Consider the following 15,316-nt stretch of genomic DNA (forward strand, 5'->3'; position numbering starts at 1 on the left):
GCTTTCATCAACCCATGACTAGTAGAAGATATTTGCCCAAGATGCAGTGCAGGGGGACTGAAATCAAGACCACAACATAATTGGGAAGCAACCTAGTTAACCAGACAACTAAACCTATATGCACGAATATTAAAATTGACCTTTATATTCAAAACTTTATGAATTTTAAACATCCCTGATACTTGTGAATATTTACAAACAGTTCAAATCATTTATTGCAATGATATTAATGATAATTATTTTAATGTCACTTTCACAACTGTGTTTCCCAAGATCTACCATATCTATAAATTATTTTTATAATTATCAGACAGTGGTCTAGCAAATGAAAGCATCCTGTAATTTACAAAGATTTGTAAAAAAAACGACCCAAATGCATATGACAGATAATGATAATTAACGATAGTTAAAATTAGTCTATTTATATATATATAACTTTTATTATCATTATTCTACATATGGTTAACTTTTTCTGGATGCTGAACCTTGATTCTATTTTCCAAAACAGTAAATTAACATTAATTTTTATTATCTTTAACTAGCTGGTTTCAGTTGGGGTGGGGGGATACAGATTTTTTGAGAAGCAGCTAGTCATAAAGGCACTTCCACAGTCACTTAGTGCAAATATGTTACAACTATCTACTACCTCTAGGGATCCTTGTAGGAATTCAAACAGGTATTTACCACTGACCATGTCTCCACACATCATTTACAATATTCAACCTTAACCAGCAATCACTCTCTTCTCACTCTTACAATCTTATCAATTCTTTCCTATTCTCTTCCTATATTCTTTCATACTCACCTTTTTGTACCTTGAGAGTATACTCTAGTACCTTAGCACCACCATCTTTATCTCTTTCCAGTTACACCCACCCACTGCTATGTAATGCAAAGTAGCCTTGTATCTCCTCTGCAGCAAGACAACTGTGACTGCCTGTCATGCTTTAAGCAGCTCAAAACTTGACATAAAGCCACTTCCCTCTATACTACACCTCCACTCATTTGGGGGAATCTTTTTCTTTGACTTGCAAATTGAACTCAATAGTGCTGGTGCCACATAAAAGTACTCAAGATGGTTGGTATTAGAAATGGAATCCAGCTATAACAGACATGGGAGCTCAACACAGTCCTCTGGCTTGTTAGATCCTGTGGCACCATCGAACTCATACCAGCATGGTAGACAAACGTTACATGATGATAAAATATTGTTACAGAATAACAAAATACATTTTCTGAATAAAAGACCTTTGAGACTGACCAAGTTGGCTGCTGATAGTAAGTCATACTAAAAGCAGATATCTGGCAAATAAATAACAGACAAATGCTATAACACTATATAGTCAGTGTATTTGGGGTGGTTGTACAAACTGTAGGAGGAATTAAGAGAAGTTTCTAATAAGATGTGATTTAAAAAAAAATATATATATATATATATATAATCAGAATGATGGTCATGCTAAAGAAATAAAATGATCCCTTTAAAAATAAAATTAATCTCTACAGTGGAACTAAAGATAAATAAAGATTACAGACGAATTGACAACAACAATGGCAACAACAGCAAATGTCTAAAGTCTACTTAGAGTGCGTCGCTACAGTTTTAGTCTTACCCACAAGTGATGTCTGCAAGCTCGGCTGCGGCAGCAGCTCTGTGGAAGAACAATGAGATACACACTTACAAGTGCACCAAAGACGACGTATAAAGAAATCAGTTTGACATGTTTATATTCAAAGAGATGTTACCGGAGCATAGGGGAAATAGCTTGGCGAGGAATTACTGATCTACAAATGTTCACAAAGTTCATAGTGTTTCATGGTGGAGGGAGACAATTTAAGTCAAGATAATAAAAGGCTTGAAAGCAGGATGAAATTGTATCACCTGTCATCTCTAAAAAAAAAAAAAAAATCTAAAAAGGAAAAATGTGAAACCTACAGCTAATATAAAATTAATGTTCATAGCCACCTCAACATGGCTGTTCCATTCAAATGGACTTTTCTGCAATTTTTTAACCCCGAGAGGAATCTCCTCTAGCTGGTTAACGATGCACAGCTGCCAAATAAAGTATTATTTTGTTATAATTATAATGATAATTCAATTATTAAAATTACAATTTCAAGCAAAATTGTAATTTTTGACATAGTGCAACAAGCTTGTTTAAAACAAAGCATTTTAATTCTATTCTATATGTATATTATAATTCTGTATAATTTCTGTTGAAGTAGTTTCACAACTGCCAGATATATCCTATATTTGAATATAATTTCAAGAACAAACAAATTGAGTAACAGAATGAAAAGACATGATTGGGGTTGATAAAATATTAAAACTATTAAACATTAGGAGTTAACACAGCAGAACTTACCAGCTGAACTCCCTAAATGCTAAATATGTTATTGGCTATTGTTCTTAATTACTAACAAGACTTTTTTTCTTTTTCTTACCAAGAAGCAAATATTACAGCACTTAAATAAGAAAGCATTAATTATACAGCATGAACAAGATAAAAGTGCATATTTATATACTGAAAGATAACACTAGCGCAAAGTTGGAACAGTAGTGCCATACACGTGGTGGGGAAAGTGCCATACAGATGGGAACAATATCAATAAAATATAGGGGACAAGAGCAAACGTAGCATAGAACAATAATACAAGAGTTCAAAGAACAATAAATTACTGACTTTGGTCACAAATGATTTCATGCACAATGAATACTACTTTCAGTGTTGAGTGGAAATAAATACAACTTAGAAAATTAATGGATACATATATCATTGGCAAACAAGAATTTTATTTCTCTAGTTTTCCCTTCAAGGTGATAATTATTCAAATGTCTAAACCTGTTATAACGTTGAAGTCCAAAGAATGTCACTAAATCTGCCACAATTTTTACATTTTACTGTTTGGAGTAGCAGACTTAATCTGTCACCTAGTTTAACACTGCCAACTGGTCCTTGGATACTGTCCTCCTTCCCTTTCAACAGTCTCAGAGGTCCTATAAAGGGGTCATGTGTACTGCCCTTCCCTCCTAAATAAGTGATAAAGGCTATGATTTGAGGGAGATTTGGCTGCAATTTCAAGCAGATCAAACGTTCCTGAATATATTTCCTCATTGGCTAGAGAGACTAGTAAAGTTTGTACTGGCATGAGTTCAATAAAATAGTAAAATGTTAGTGTGCTGTAAGGAAGAGAAATATTTAACATCTTTAAGAATGCCCATCATCAAACAACAGGCTCTATCTAAAAAGAAGCTTCAACAATGAATTAAATTACCCATACATTTGGCTCTTGTTCTAATACACAACACTAGATACAATTATTTTACATATCCAAGTTAAAATTTTAGAGAAGCCATCTACTATTCTATGTGTTTTCATTCAAGAATATTGAAGGTATTACAGCTTCTACAAGTAGAACGAATAGTTTGACTGTTGTCAGGAGGACATCAGAATAAATATGTTCAGCAGGAATGAGAATTTTGATTCCAGGTTTTCTTTTTTTTTTTTTTAAACTTCACTGTATTTTCATTCAATCACCAATGTCACTACTTACAATTCTAGGTCATTCCATGCCAGTATTTCAGATTATAAAAGTTTTACTAATTTAAGATTTTAATTTTGTTTTTAAGGAATTACACAAAAATATAAGCAAGGAACAAAATGCGAATCAAAATTCACATTTGGTTATAATATAAATTTTACTTATTTGGCCTCCAAAGACCTACAGATCTTTCTCAAAGATTTAATTCTTACTAAAGCAGTCAAGTTAAACACTACAATAATATGTATATCAATCAATCAATCAATGCAACAGTAGGCAAGTGCTTAGTAAATAAAATGTTGAGAGTATTCTTTTTGTATCAGACAAGAACACTAAAATCTCAATAACTGTATCCCTGAAGGTACAGGATTTAAGTGAAAGGGAAAAAAATTTATAGATAGATGAAAATTTATAACTAAAACAGTAGTATTACCGGTTGTTTTCTTTGGTCTTAATAAGCTGTTCTGCCTGATTTTTCAACCAATCTTCAAGCTCTTTCTTTGCAGTTTCACGCCATATTTCCTTCTTATTTTCTTCTTCGGCATCTACAATCGTAAAAGCATAAAATGTAATATAAAAAATATATATGTTCGATAATCTAAGCCTGAATGAGACAGGTTTCTGTTAGAAGTCTGTAAAACTAAGTCACACGGAACTAAATCAAACTGTTTAAAATAATAACAATATCGCGTGTGTGTGTGTGTGTATTCTTTTTCAAGAATAGTGTTAACTGACTAAAGCTTTGCTAGCAATACATCAAACAGTCTGAAACTTTGAAGTCATTGTTAACACTATTCTTATAAAATAATAATAAATATATACCAGAGAGAAAGTATTGAACAGTTTAACATAAAATTGTTTTTATTTATTGTTATATTTCGGGATGGTCATCATCCCTGCAAAATAAACACACACACACTATATATTCGTTCTTCACATATTTATTACTGATCTTATTTTAACCAATGTCCATTGTCTGGAAATCTTTCTTCACACATCTGTGACCTCTTCAGCGACACTTTCCATCCTTGTGTGCTTCAGCTCTGCTTAGTTCAGAATGGACAGATGTGTGACGAAAGATTTCCGAACAATGAACACGAGTTAAAATGATAAAATAAGAACTGTAATAAACGAGTGAAGAACAAATACATAGTACGTGTGTTTATTTGGTATAAAGAAAAAAAATTTTTAATTACTACCCCAAAATACAATATTTGTTTTAAAACATGGTTTCACATCAGGAATCTTGCAGCACAAATTCATAAACATGTTTATATTTAACTCAACATAAAAATAAACATAAATATATATATATATATATATATATATATATATTAATTTAGAAAGTAGATTTATGGAAATAAGTAGTGAAAAAAAAATCCCATCTATTTATTTACTGTTCCAAACAGAAAATTTTATATCATGGATAAAATCTTCATCATTTGGATGGGTCATTTAAAATAACTATGGATAGCTAGCTATCAGTACAGATACAGACTTTTGGTTAGGTATGAGCAGAGATCAGTGATATCTAGTTCACTAAATTATTATTCTATGCTCAAATCATACCAGTCAATTTTGCCTCGCATCCTTTCAGGAACAATAAAATAAGTGCCAACAAGCTAATGAAGGAAACTCTACATCATTAGTTTTCCTGCAAGAAACAGTAACCAAATCTTGCAAAACACACATTCTGTCTTTGAAAGGATGATGGCCACAGATAGATTGCCTTGATATACTACAGTTAATTTAATCACCTCAACCTTATTGCTTACAAAAAAAGCTCTCCTTTATTAAACCTACAAATATTAACCATTAATGACAATCAGCCAACTAATATTCATAGAGTATTCTCTATCACTGTTTAATACATAAACAAATCAGAAAGTCTCTTGCTCTCTCACACACAGTCTTTATTAATTTGTTTGACCTATGGGTGCAGGTGTGGGTGTGTGGTTGAAAAGTTTGCTTCCCAACCACATGGTTTCAGGCTCAGTCCCATTATGTAGCTCCTTGGGCACTTACTATAGTCAACAGAAGTCTTGTGAGTGAACTTAGTACACAAGAACTGAAAAAAGCTCATAGTGTGTGTGTGTGTGTCAGACTCTTTATCTTGACATTACGTGATGGTTGTAAATGAATGCCACTATCATACAGGCTGTCATTTACTTCCAATATTCTGTGGAAACTTGTCTGGCCATGGGGAATTAAAACTTTGCTTGGAAATTTGTCTCAATATTTTCTGTCTAACCCATGCAAGCATGGAAGAGTGGACATTAGAATGATGATCCCACCAAACATTTCAACTCAAGTCTTTACATATAAACTGTACGGCTTGAATTTAATATTCTGATTTCTGAGAAACAACACATTTGGTTGAATGTGCAACATTAAGACTAAGTTTTGAGAAAGGTAGAACACAGGTGAATTGAACTAACATTTCAATATCCAAAGAAGTAATGAAATGCAGGAAAGATGACTAGAGTTCTTTCATCATGTGATATGGAAGGTGCATGATAGGGTGGAAAGGGGGCAAAACAGGGGTTAATCGTTACATAAACTGAAGTGTTACCAACATGATCAAAATCATGGGGCAGCCTAGTCAACAGCTTATGTGAGGCTGTTTACTGGGCCTGCTAGAAATAGCACCCAAATCTCCCTCAGAATACATCCTAGCATCTTATGTACAAGGTCAATGGAAGACTATATGAACACCACAAGAATACCTATTTCTTTATTACCCACAAGGGACTAGACATAGAGGGGACAAACAAGGACAGACATAGGTATTAAGTCGATTACATCGACTCCAGTGCGTAACTGGTACTTAATTTATCGACCCCGAAAGGATGAAAGGCAAAGAAGAATACCATTGAGCCTACATCTTTTATATTAGACATTGTATCTTAGAAGTGAAGTAAGCAATTTGTAATAGAACGAAGTTTTAGCTCAAAGTTACACATTATGCAATATAAGAGAGTAAAAAAAAATGATTTTATAAAACCTAACCCTTATGTTCAAGCCGTTTCTTTTGTTCTTCTCTCCACAACTTGATTTTCTCAGGTTCTCGGTGGTGTTTATCAACTTGAGCTATAGCAGCATAACCACTTCCATCTGTAGGTCCATTAGTCTGCAAACAAGTTCAATATTCATTCTTTAATACTACAGTATATTACACATCAATTTTCTACCAAAGAAAATGAAAATAAATAGGAGTCACTGTTATAGAGATACCTAACTTCTTAATGGAAAATCTTACTTCCCATTAACGACACAGTTATTGGAGAATGACAACCCTTAAACTATTCATCATCATTATCATAATTTAATGTCTGTTTTCCATGTTGGCATAGGTTGGATGGTTTAACTAGAGCTGGTAAGGCCAGGGTTTGCACCAGGCTGCATTGTCTGTTCTGGCATGGTTTCTGGGTTCTTTTTATGTGGCACAAGCACCAGTGCTTTTAACATGACACCAACACAAGTGCTTTCTATGTGGTACCAGCACTAGTATCAATTCTGCTGTGGTGGACAGGTCTTCTTGAGTACAGCGAGGCACCAGACAACTCAGTCCATTGTAATGTCCTTCATAAGGCTCAGTGTCTTGAGATTAGCCATCAATCATGTGCTACCATCCATGTGATTTAAGGGAAATTTAGCTGCTATATCTACCAGATCAAGGAGGAAGCATTTACTTCAGCAACTCTTAAGCTGAGTGATAGCAGTTCCTTCATGACATGGGCAGCAAATGTCAAGGGAGCACTAAGTATTTAGAGAGGTTGTGACTTTTCATAGATATAAAATATTTAAGTTAGGAATAATATTTATATTTTAAATTCATTTTCAAAAAACATCTTTATTGGGATTAAAACAGGAATAAGACAGTTTTATCAGTAAGCAGAAACACAACTGATGAAGTGCCAAGGTTCAAAATAATTGTATTATATATGTCCTAGCCATCTATACTAATTTTTTTTTAAATCTAACATAAGGAACATTAGTCCACACAAATATCTAAACAGAGATAATCTGGATGGAATATCATATGGAAATATAGAGAATAAATAAATGTGCAAAATTAGCTTCTGTTTGATTAAAATTTTTTTTTCTTTCTATCAAAACATACAAAGAGAACATCTATTAAAAAAAAGTTTGCTGAATTAATTACAAAATGTAAAGGAACACTGAGCTAAATGGTTGTTTAACCTACAAGAAATAGTAACCAAACTGGTCTCTACCAAATCCACTCACAAGGCTTTGGTTGGCATGAGGATATAGTAAAAGACGGGGAGGCGCAATGGCCCAGTGGTTAGGCAGCGGACTCGCGGTCATAGGATCGCGGTTTCGATTCCCAGACCGGGCGTTGTGAGTGTTTATTGAGCGAAAACACCTAAAGCTCCACAAAGCTCTGGCAGGGGATGGTGGTGATCCCTGCTGTACTCTTTCACCACAACTTTCTCTCACTCTTACTTCCTGTTTCTGTTGTACCTGTATTTCAAAGGGCCAGCCTTGTCACTCTCTCTGTCACGCTGAATATCCCCGAGAACTACGTTAAGGGTACACGTGTCTGTGGAGTGCTCAGCCACTTACACGTTAATTTCACGAGCAGCTGTTCCGTTGATTCGGATCAACCGGAACCCTCATCGTTGTAACCAACGGAGTGCTTCCATAGTAAAAGACACTTGCTCAAGATGCCATGCAATAGGACTGAACCTGAAACCATATGGCTGCAAAGCAAGCTTCTTACCACACAGCCACATCTTGGATATTGCAGTCTTAGATATACCATCTCAATAAAAGAAAGAATTGTTACAGGTGGAATATCTTGAATCCTTATGTCTGTCTGATTACCGATAACCTGGTCTTAAACAACAACTTCATTTTCAGTGCTGTATGTGAGCAATGTAAAGGCACCTGAGCTGTCAACGATTTTTTTGATAGACTGACTCCATCCAGATTGTTCACAGACATCAGAAGTGTGAAGTATTTAACCAATGTTAGTCTCTGTAAAAGGTGATCCAGGTCACACAAGAGTATACCAAAAACTCAGACCCCCTAGTCCTTGATTACATAATTTGAGGATAGATTTTAATTAATTATTTTATCTAGGTGTGCAAGAGTCATAAATTCTGTAGGTGTTTTTCAGCTTTAATAGATAAAAAAAAAACAAGTTGATGGATGTTTTTTTTAAATAAAAGTCTAAAATGAAACTGTTTGCAATCTAATATGGACACATGGATAAAGTTATACTGGATGTATCAAAGAAGAAAAAATGGGAGAGGATTCTAATGGTTTTTGAGATGTAAGGTTTTATTAAACAGAAATGAGGAACTGGAAAAAAATTATGAGAAGATGAACTGATCACATTTCTACAAAACATATCTAATTAGCTAAAATGGCAGACATTTGGCAGTAAAATAGCCAATAGTTAACTTTAAAAACTGGTATAAGGAATCAGATATATGCTTAAAAAAAAACATTAAAATGCATAGTATGTACAGAAACAAAGTTTTAAACATTTTTTCCTTGTTCATTAATCTCTGGAATATGTCTTCTAAATCCATACAATTTCTGTGGATTTTCATTTTATGATAATGATAATGAAGCAATTTCTCAAAAACACTTACAAAACAAAGAAAAAAGAAAATGATCTTTTTAAAACTTTCATTAATGCTGATCAGTATAACTTTTTTAATAACATTCAAAATTAATTTCTACACATGCAAGTCCTTTCTAAAGGCTACATTCTTATTCATGTAACAATATGTTAACTAAAGATTATTAAGTATTATACATTATAGGATGAAGGAAATATGAATCCAGCATACCTGTGGCACATCTGCATCACTCAAACCATTAACTGTTGCACTTGATTCGTCATAGGTGTTAAACCCATCAGCTATAATAGAATTAACAACAATAACATCATTAAAGCTGAGATATTAGCTTATCAAATACCAGTTTTATTAAATAAGTTGAAAATAGTGGGTGTAAAGGAATAAGTATTATGACTACTAATTTTAACCTCTGTTAATATAATTAGAAAATATAAACAGATAACACCAATTATATTCTAATTATAGAAATCAGCAAAACTGAAAATATAAAGCAAGATATGATCAATTAAAAACTGACTTAACACAATTACAAACAGACACATAGATATGTGCATGTGTGTTATTTATTAGGCTATTATATAGGAATAGATAAGAGAGAAAAATCCTTGCACTATTAATAGTGGAAACCTGAGTGTAGAGAGGACACCTTTAGTCCTGACGCATAATCACTTGTGCTAACAGCACAATACAATACCATCAACCCATGCTGTAAAGTGGTTGATTAGAAATGCATTCAGCCAATAAAATCGTGCCAAAATTATGAGTCACAAATACAATGTAAAACTTTAATTTCATATACAAGACTAACACTCATCCTGTTAGTTTTGTGTACATTAGTGGGTTCAACAGTTGGGAACATCTGGTCATGTATAACAACTCAGTGACTCTTTATCAAATGACTGTACAAACTATTTCATATACGGGAAACATTTTCAAACAACTCATCACAGGATACATCCATCTTCTTGTCAAGTACAAAACCGGTTCACCACCATCAACAATACATCTGAAGAGACCATATAGATATGCAGGAGGGGGAAAAAGTTTTACAACAGCCATTTTGGTTCCACCTATTTGGTGTTAATGAGTTGATACTAACATAGTTGACATCAGATATTCTGTCCCTAGGACTTTTGAAGTTGTAACAATTTCGTTTTGATGGACATCCATATTCTGAGGGATGGCAAAGCCTTTGACAGTCCAACTAGCTAGAGTTGACTCCAATTCCTGAGCCACATCTGGTTCAACCATCCCATGGAGTATCTTGCTGATGAGAGTATGGCTGGAGTAGACGAAAGAAAGATAGCCATCAGAACCAGGTCCACTGACTCTGACAGGCAGTTTAGCCTGTTGCCAGCCAGTACTGTCAAAACTAATATTGCCAATCAATTCAGACCAGCACCAAATAGTGTTATCAAAATCACTGAAGTGGTCTCTGAGCGAGTGACTTGGCACACTACATAGTGAGAAAAGGCAGAGCAAAGCAATTCCTCAAGATGAAGAGTGCCAGGTCTGCGTCAATGAGGCACAATCTCTTGGTCATCTTGAACAAATCCGCAAGCTTGGTCTCCAGGCACTCTGTTATGGCTTTCAAGAGGACTGGGAACCAAGAATGAAGTCAGAATCCTTTGGTGTCGGCTGAGCCTCCACCAAGACAGACTGAATGTTGAGTATGGCATCCCGAAATTTGGCCTCACCACAACTCACATTTATCACCTCTGACTCGGACAGGTTGATCTCAAGCCCAAGTAGCTTAGTGCTGGGATAATCTGCTGAAGGTCCCCAAGGTACTAGACTTTGAAGGGTGAGCATACTGATCAGGCAACATTGTCAACAGCCAATGTAAAAAAAGTGGATCTAGAGGGTCACCCTGCTAGACACCTGTAAAAAAAGCGACCCTGTTGTCAGCAGCCATGAGTGAGCTGGGTGTACTATAGTAGCAGTATATATAAGTGGATGTAATAAGGGAGCACATCTTAGACACGTCTCTAAGGTGTGGTCACATCTGAAGCTGTTGAAGGTCTGTTTTCTTAAATTCAGCTTCAGCAGGAGCCAAGGTGACAAGATTAACTGTTATAATTTAAAATATGATCTGTTGTATAACTGACTGTAGAAATAAAGCATATGTTTCATTTTGTTTATATTCTAGTTGACAACTAGTAGACACACCTACTAAAATACCTGGTTGCTAAACTTCATTTAATTTTCCGCTCTACTTTATATACATGAGGTTTAGTGAAATAGTGACAAAATGTGGAAAGGAAAAAATTTTACCACAATGGATTTCTGTAAATCTTTGATAAAACAGAACCAACAGTGAATTTAAATCCTGGCATTGTAAGCAGAAAAAAAATCAGAGAGAGTGAAACACTAAGATGTATTGCTACAAACATGACTCTCTCTCCCTATTTATTTGTATTCTATCATTAAACATATGTAAAGAGGAGACATGTTTATAGCATTTAGGGCCATTTAACAAATTTTATTGTTTCTCTCATTTTTTCTCTTTCTCTCTATGATCATGTATGTGAGTAGGTTTATTTTTATGCGTTTGAGGAGGGAGAAAGTGTTTATACTAATTGAGTTCAATTAATAAATTGTAATGCCTCTCTTTGCATTGTTTGTACGTATGTATACACATATTTCTGCATGTGCATACTTGTTTGCCTCCTGTAATAAAAAAAAAAACAGTTTCCACAAAAGCCATCACCAAAACAGGTTCAATGTCCAGTCAGTCATGTCAAATCACCAGCATTCAAAGAACCATGCCCAATCATCTCATTCTGTGCTGGAGAAGAGGTAGGGAGATGCGTGCTGTGTTCAAGAAGATGAGAAGAGCTTCCACCAGGATATATAGGATAACATCATTATGCCTACTCCAATGTCATATTCATAGCTTCCATGAACAGACCATGGAAGCTATGAATGTAGTACAATAAATGAAGCAAGGAACCTGGTACAAATGATGTAACTGTTTGCATCGTAAACTTTAAAAAATTAGCCAGCCACATAATAGCCAATTAATCAGAGGAATATGCAAACTAGGTTGACTTCTTACACAAGAATTAAGAATAAACAACTGGTTATGAATACCAAGTCTCCATCACTCAATCAACTAGTAATCAGCTAACTCAGAATAAGAGTTAGAGAGCTCAAAAAAACTGAGCTATCTCTCCATAACCAGAAAATACTTCGTCCCTTGACTATTACTAACATTCTACAAAGATCAGATGAGGTTCAAAGTAGAGTGTTTCTCCTACAAAAGATAATATTGCTGCAACACATATACACTCACTTATATATTAGCCTGCATCCAGAGAAAGTCATTCAACTGACTGGCATACGGTCTCTCAAAGACACACTGCAGCTCCAGGCTCACAAGCATGCTGTCTCCTCTCTGCCTTTTCAACCCTTATTACAATTGCTTCTATTTCTCAAATGAATCACTTGAAAAATTAGAGAATTCCAAACATGGGAACAAAACCCCAAAATATCCCTAAAAAACACAAAAGTTTTAGGCAACTGGAAAGAAAATAAGCTTCTACTCCCATCAGAGAAAATGGCCATGCTCAATATGCACAAAGAGTAGACAGGAATTTTGTATTATGTACTAAATGTGAACTACAAGTGCAGAGTGATCACAGACAAGCTGATAGAGAAGACTTTGTATGTAGAGGATTCATAGGAATGGCTAACAGTAGGCAGATCTCCCATAAAATGAACTTTCTCAAAATTACACTGGTGATCTAATAAGTAGTAGAGGTAGGTGTTTGAAAATCACAATAGTTAAAGTAAGAATAAAGAGGAATAAGTTTAGAGAGCTATTCTGGTGGCAATAAAAGGATTCTGAGTGAACAGTAGCTTGTACAATGCTTATGTATGAAGTGTAATGTTGCATGTTAGTGAAACATGAACATGGAATGCCGAGGGTGTGCTAAGACTGGAAAGAAATGAAGTAAGCATGCTCTGCTAGATGTGCAATGTCAGTGTGATTGTATGATAGAGCACAAATGAGCCAAGAAAAGTATTGGTTATGAGATTTAAATTTGGTGTGCAAGATAGAAGACTGTGCTATTATGAAGATGTGATGACCTAGAGAATTATAGTTAGATTAATAAGTGTCAAGTGGAAAGAACAAGCAGAAGAGGGAAGTCCTCAGAAGGCCAAACTTTATGACAAAAGACCACAACAGATGAAAAAAAACACTGAGCTAGAGGTGGTTTCTCTAACTTATGCCAGTATAGTGAAGCAGGCATGAAAAACAAAAAAAAAAAAAAGAAACGATGTAGTTATCTGTCCAGATATTATATCAGGATACATGGTCTGATCAATACGTATCTGGACTGTTGCCATAGTAACAAAACTAAAGCCCACAGAGTAAAGCTGGTATGCACAGATGGACTTTGAACTCTGTTGTGCATGTGCACTAAGTTTTAAAGCTCTAGTTCACTTCTGCTGTTTACAGCAGTGCTTGGAAGGAAGGTGTGTAGCATGTGGTCGTTGCATTGATCATGACAGAGAAAGTTGAGCAGAGAATCTGCATCAAATTTTACCAAAAGCTTGGTGATACCTGCTCAGAGGCCTATGCAAAGTTTTCAAAAAGTTTTTGTCATTCTCGACATAATCAAGATCTTGCACAACCAAAACCCCAAGTACCTTTTTTTGTCAACTAAAAGCAATTTTGGCACAAACTTGGCAGACATGCATCTCATACCCAAATCTTCAGTGAGAGTGAACTGAACCGTAACTAATCTGCACACCCTCTAATAACTCACATATGGTGATTCGGCAATTTCCCCTCACAGCTGCACACATGTATGCAATGTTTTTCTCAGTTCTGCTGGTTGCAGGTCTCCCAGAACGTTCATCACTAGCAACATCTTTATGGCTATCTTGGAGACGTCTGAACCACTTCTGTGCAACTCATACGCTTTCTGAGCAAGTATCGCCATGACAACTTCCTCTGTCATGGTCACTGCGACGATCGCATGCTAAACACCTTCCTTCTGATCACTGCTGTAAACAGAAGTGAGTTAGAATGTTAAAACTTAGTGTGTATGCACAGCAGAGTTCAAGGTCAATCTGTGTTAGGTGGCTTCACTCTGCGTGCTTTAACTTCGTTACTATGGCAACAGTCTGGATACTTATTGTCAGGTAAGTGACAACTATGTAGAAGCTAATAATTTTTCACAAAATACACTTCTATTCGATATGACGGTAAAGTGGTTACATTAATTTTCAACAGATAGCAGAATATAAATAATCTAATACTAGTCAATGAATGGTATGCTGACTTTTCGATCATGCCCTAAATTAGAAAATACATCGCACCTTTTGACAGGTTGAATCAGGGTTTAATCCGTTCTTTTTTCTTCTTTTTCACTCGTTTATATGAGAACATTTTAAGTAGGAATTAGTAAATATTAATTCACTGACAGTCAATATCCTATCTGAATATTAAAAAGACAGAGGAATGCCAGACTATTTCAGAGAGAGGCAGAAAATGATTAGCTTATGTTGTGAGAAGAGTTAGTGCACTAGAGTTAATTCGGTCAGTTTTTAACAACTTTAACTGCTACGTACCTGTGGTTGGAGGAGTAACATCTGCAACAGGGGGTTGTCATCTTCAAGACCTATATATATATATATGTGTGTGTGGTCAGTAAAAAGATCAAGGAGTTGGAGACTAATGTAAAGGTCCCATCAGAAGTCTGATAAGGAGAAATTCGACGAGAAAAAAATTGTTATCTAATTAATTACCCACCAAAGTTGTAGGAACTTGCCACAATTCATTGGAAAGGGTAAATTTTTTATCATTTGAACCAGAGGCAGAAAATGATGAGCTTATGTTGTGAGAAGAGTTAGTGCACTAGAGTTAATTCGATCAGTTTTGAACAACTTTAACTGCTACGTACCTGTGGTTGGAGGAGTAACATCTGCAACAGGGGGGTTGTCATCTTCAAGACCTATATATATATGTGTGTGTGGTCAGTAAAAAGATCAAGGAGTTATAGACTAATGTACAGGCCCCATCAGAAGTCTGATAAGGAGAAATTCGACGAGAAAAAAATTGTTATCTAATTAATTACCCACCTAAGTTGTAGGAACTTGCCACACTTCAAAGGGAAAGGGTAAATTTTTTATCATTTGAACCAGCT

At 35.1% G+C, this 15,316-nt stretch overlaps 1 protein-coding gene and 1 long non-coding RNA gene across 7 annotated transcripts in view; one reads left to right on the top strand and one right to left on the bottom strand.

The window, feature by feature from the left end:
• The window catches only part of LOC118764850, a 25,958-nt gene extending 20,315 nt beyond the window's left edge, over positions 1–5,643 (top strand). Inside the window, exons 2-3 of the long non-coding RNA XR_005000673.1 lie at positions 5,486–5,498; positions 5,629–5,643. This is a non-coding gene — a long non-coding RNA (uncharacterized LOC118764850). The remainder of the gene's footprint in view (positions 1–5,485; positions 5,499–5,628) is intronic.
• The window catches only part of LOC115215887 (clathrin light chain B), a 24,174-nt gene that overhangs the window by 7,427 nt on the left and 1,431 nt on the right, over positions 1–15,316 (bottom strand). For 3 of the 6 annotated variants that reach the window (XM_036505972.1, XM_029785233.2, XM_036505974.1), the window contains exons 2-6: positions 15,074–15,124; positions 9,369–9,439; positions 6,553–6,673; positions 3,977–4,088; positions 1,614–1,652 (exon numbers count right to left, since the gene is read on the bottom strand). In XM_036505972.1, coding sequence (XP_036361865.1) covers positions 1,614–1,652; positions 3,977–4,088; positions 6,553–6,673; positions 9,369–9,439; positions 15,074–15,124 — 394 coding nt within the window. The remainder of the gene's footprint in view (positions 1–1,613; positions 1,653–3,976; positions 4,089–6,552; positions 6,674–9,368; positions 9,440–15,073; positions 15,125–15,316) is intronic. The other 3 variants (XM_029785234.2, XM_029785235.2, XM_036505973.1) reach the window with 2 other exon arrangements.

The sequence above is a fragment of the Octopus sinensis genome, linkage group LG9 (assembly GCF_006345805.1).
Source record: "Octopus sinensis linkage group LG9, ASM634580v1, whole genome shotgun sequence".
NCBI lineage: Eukaryota > Metazoa > Mollusca > Cephalopoda > Octopoda > Octopodidae > Octopus > Octopus sinensis.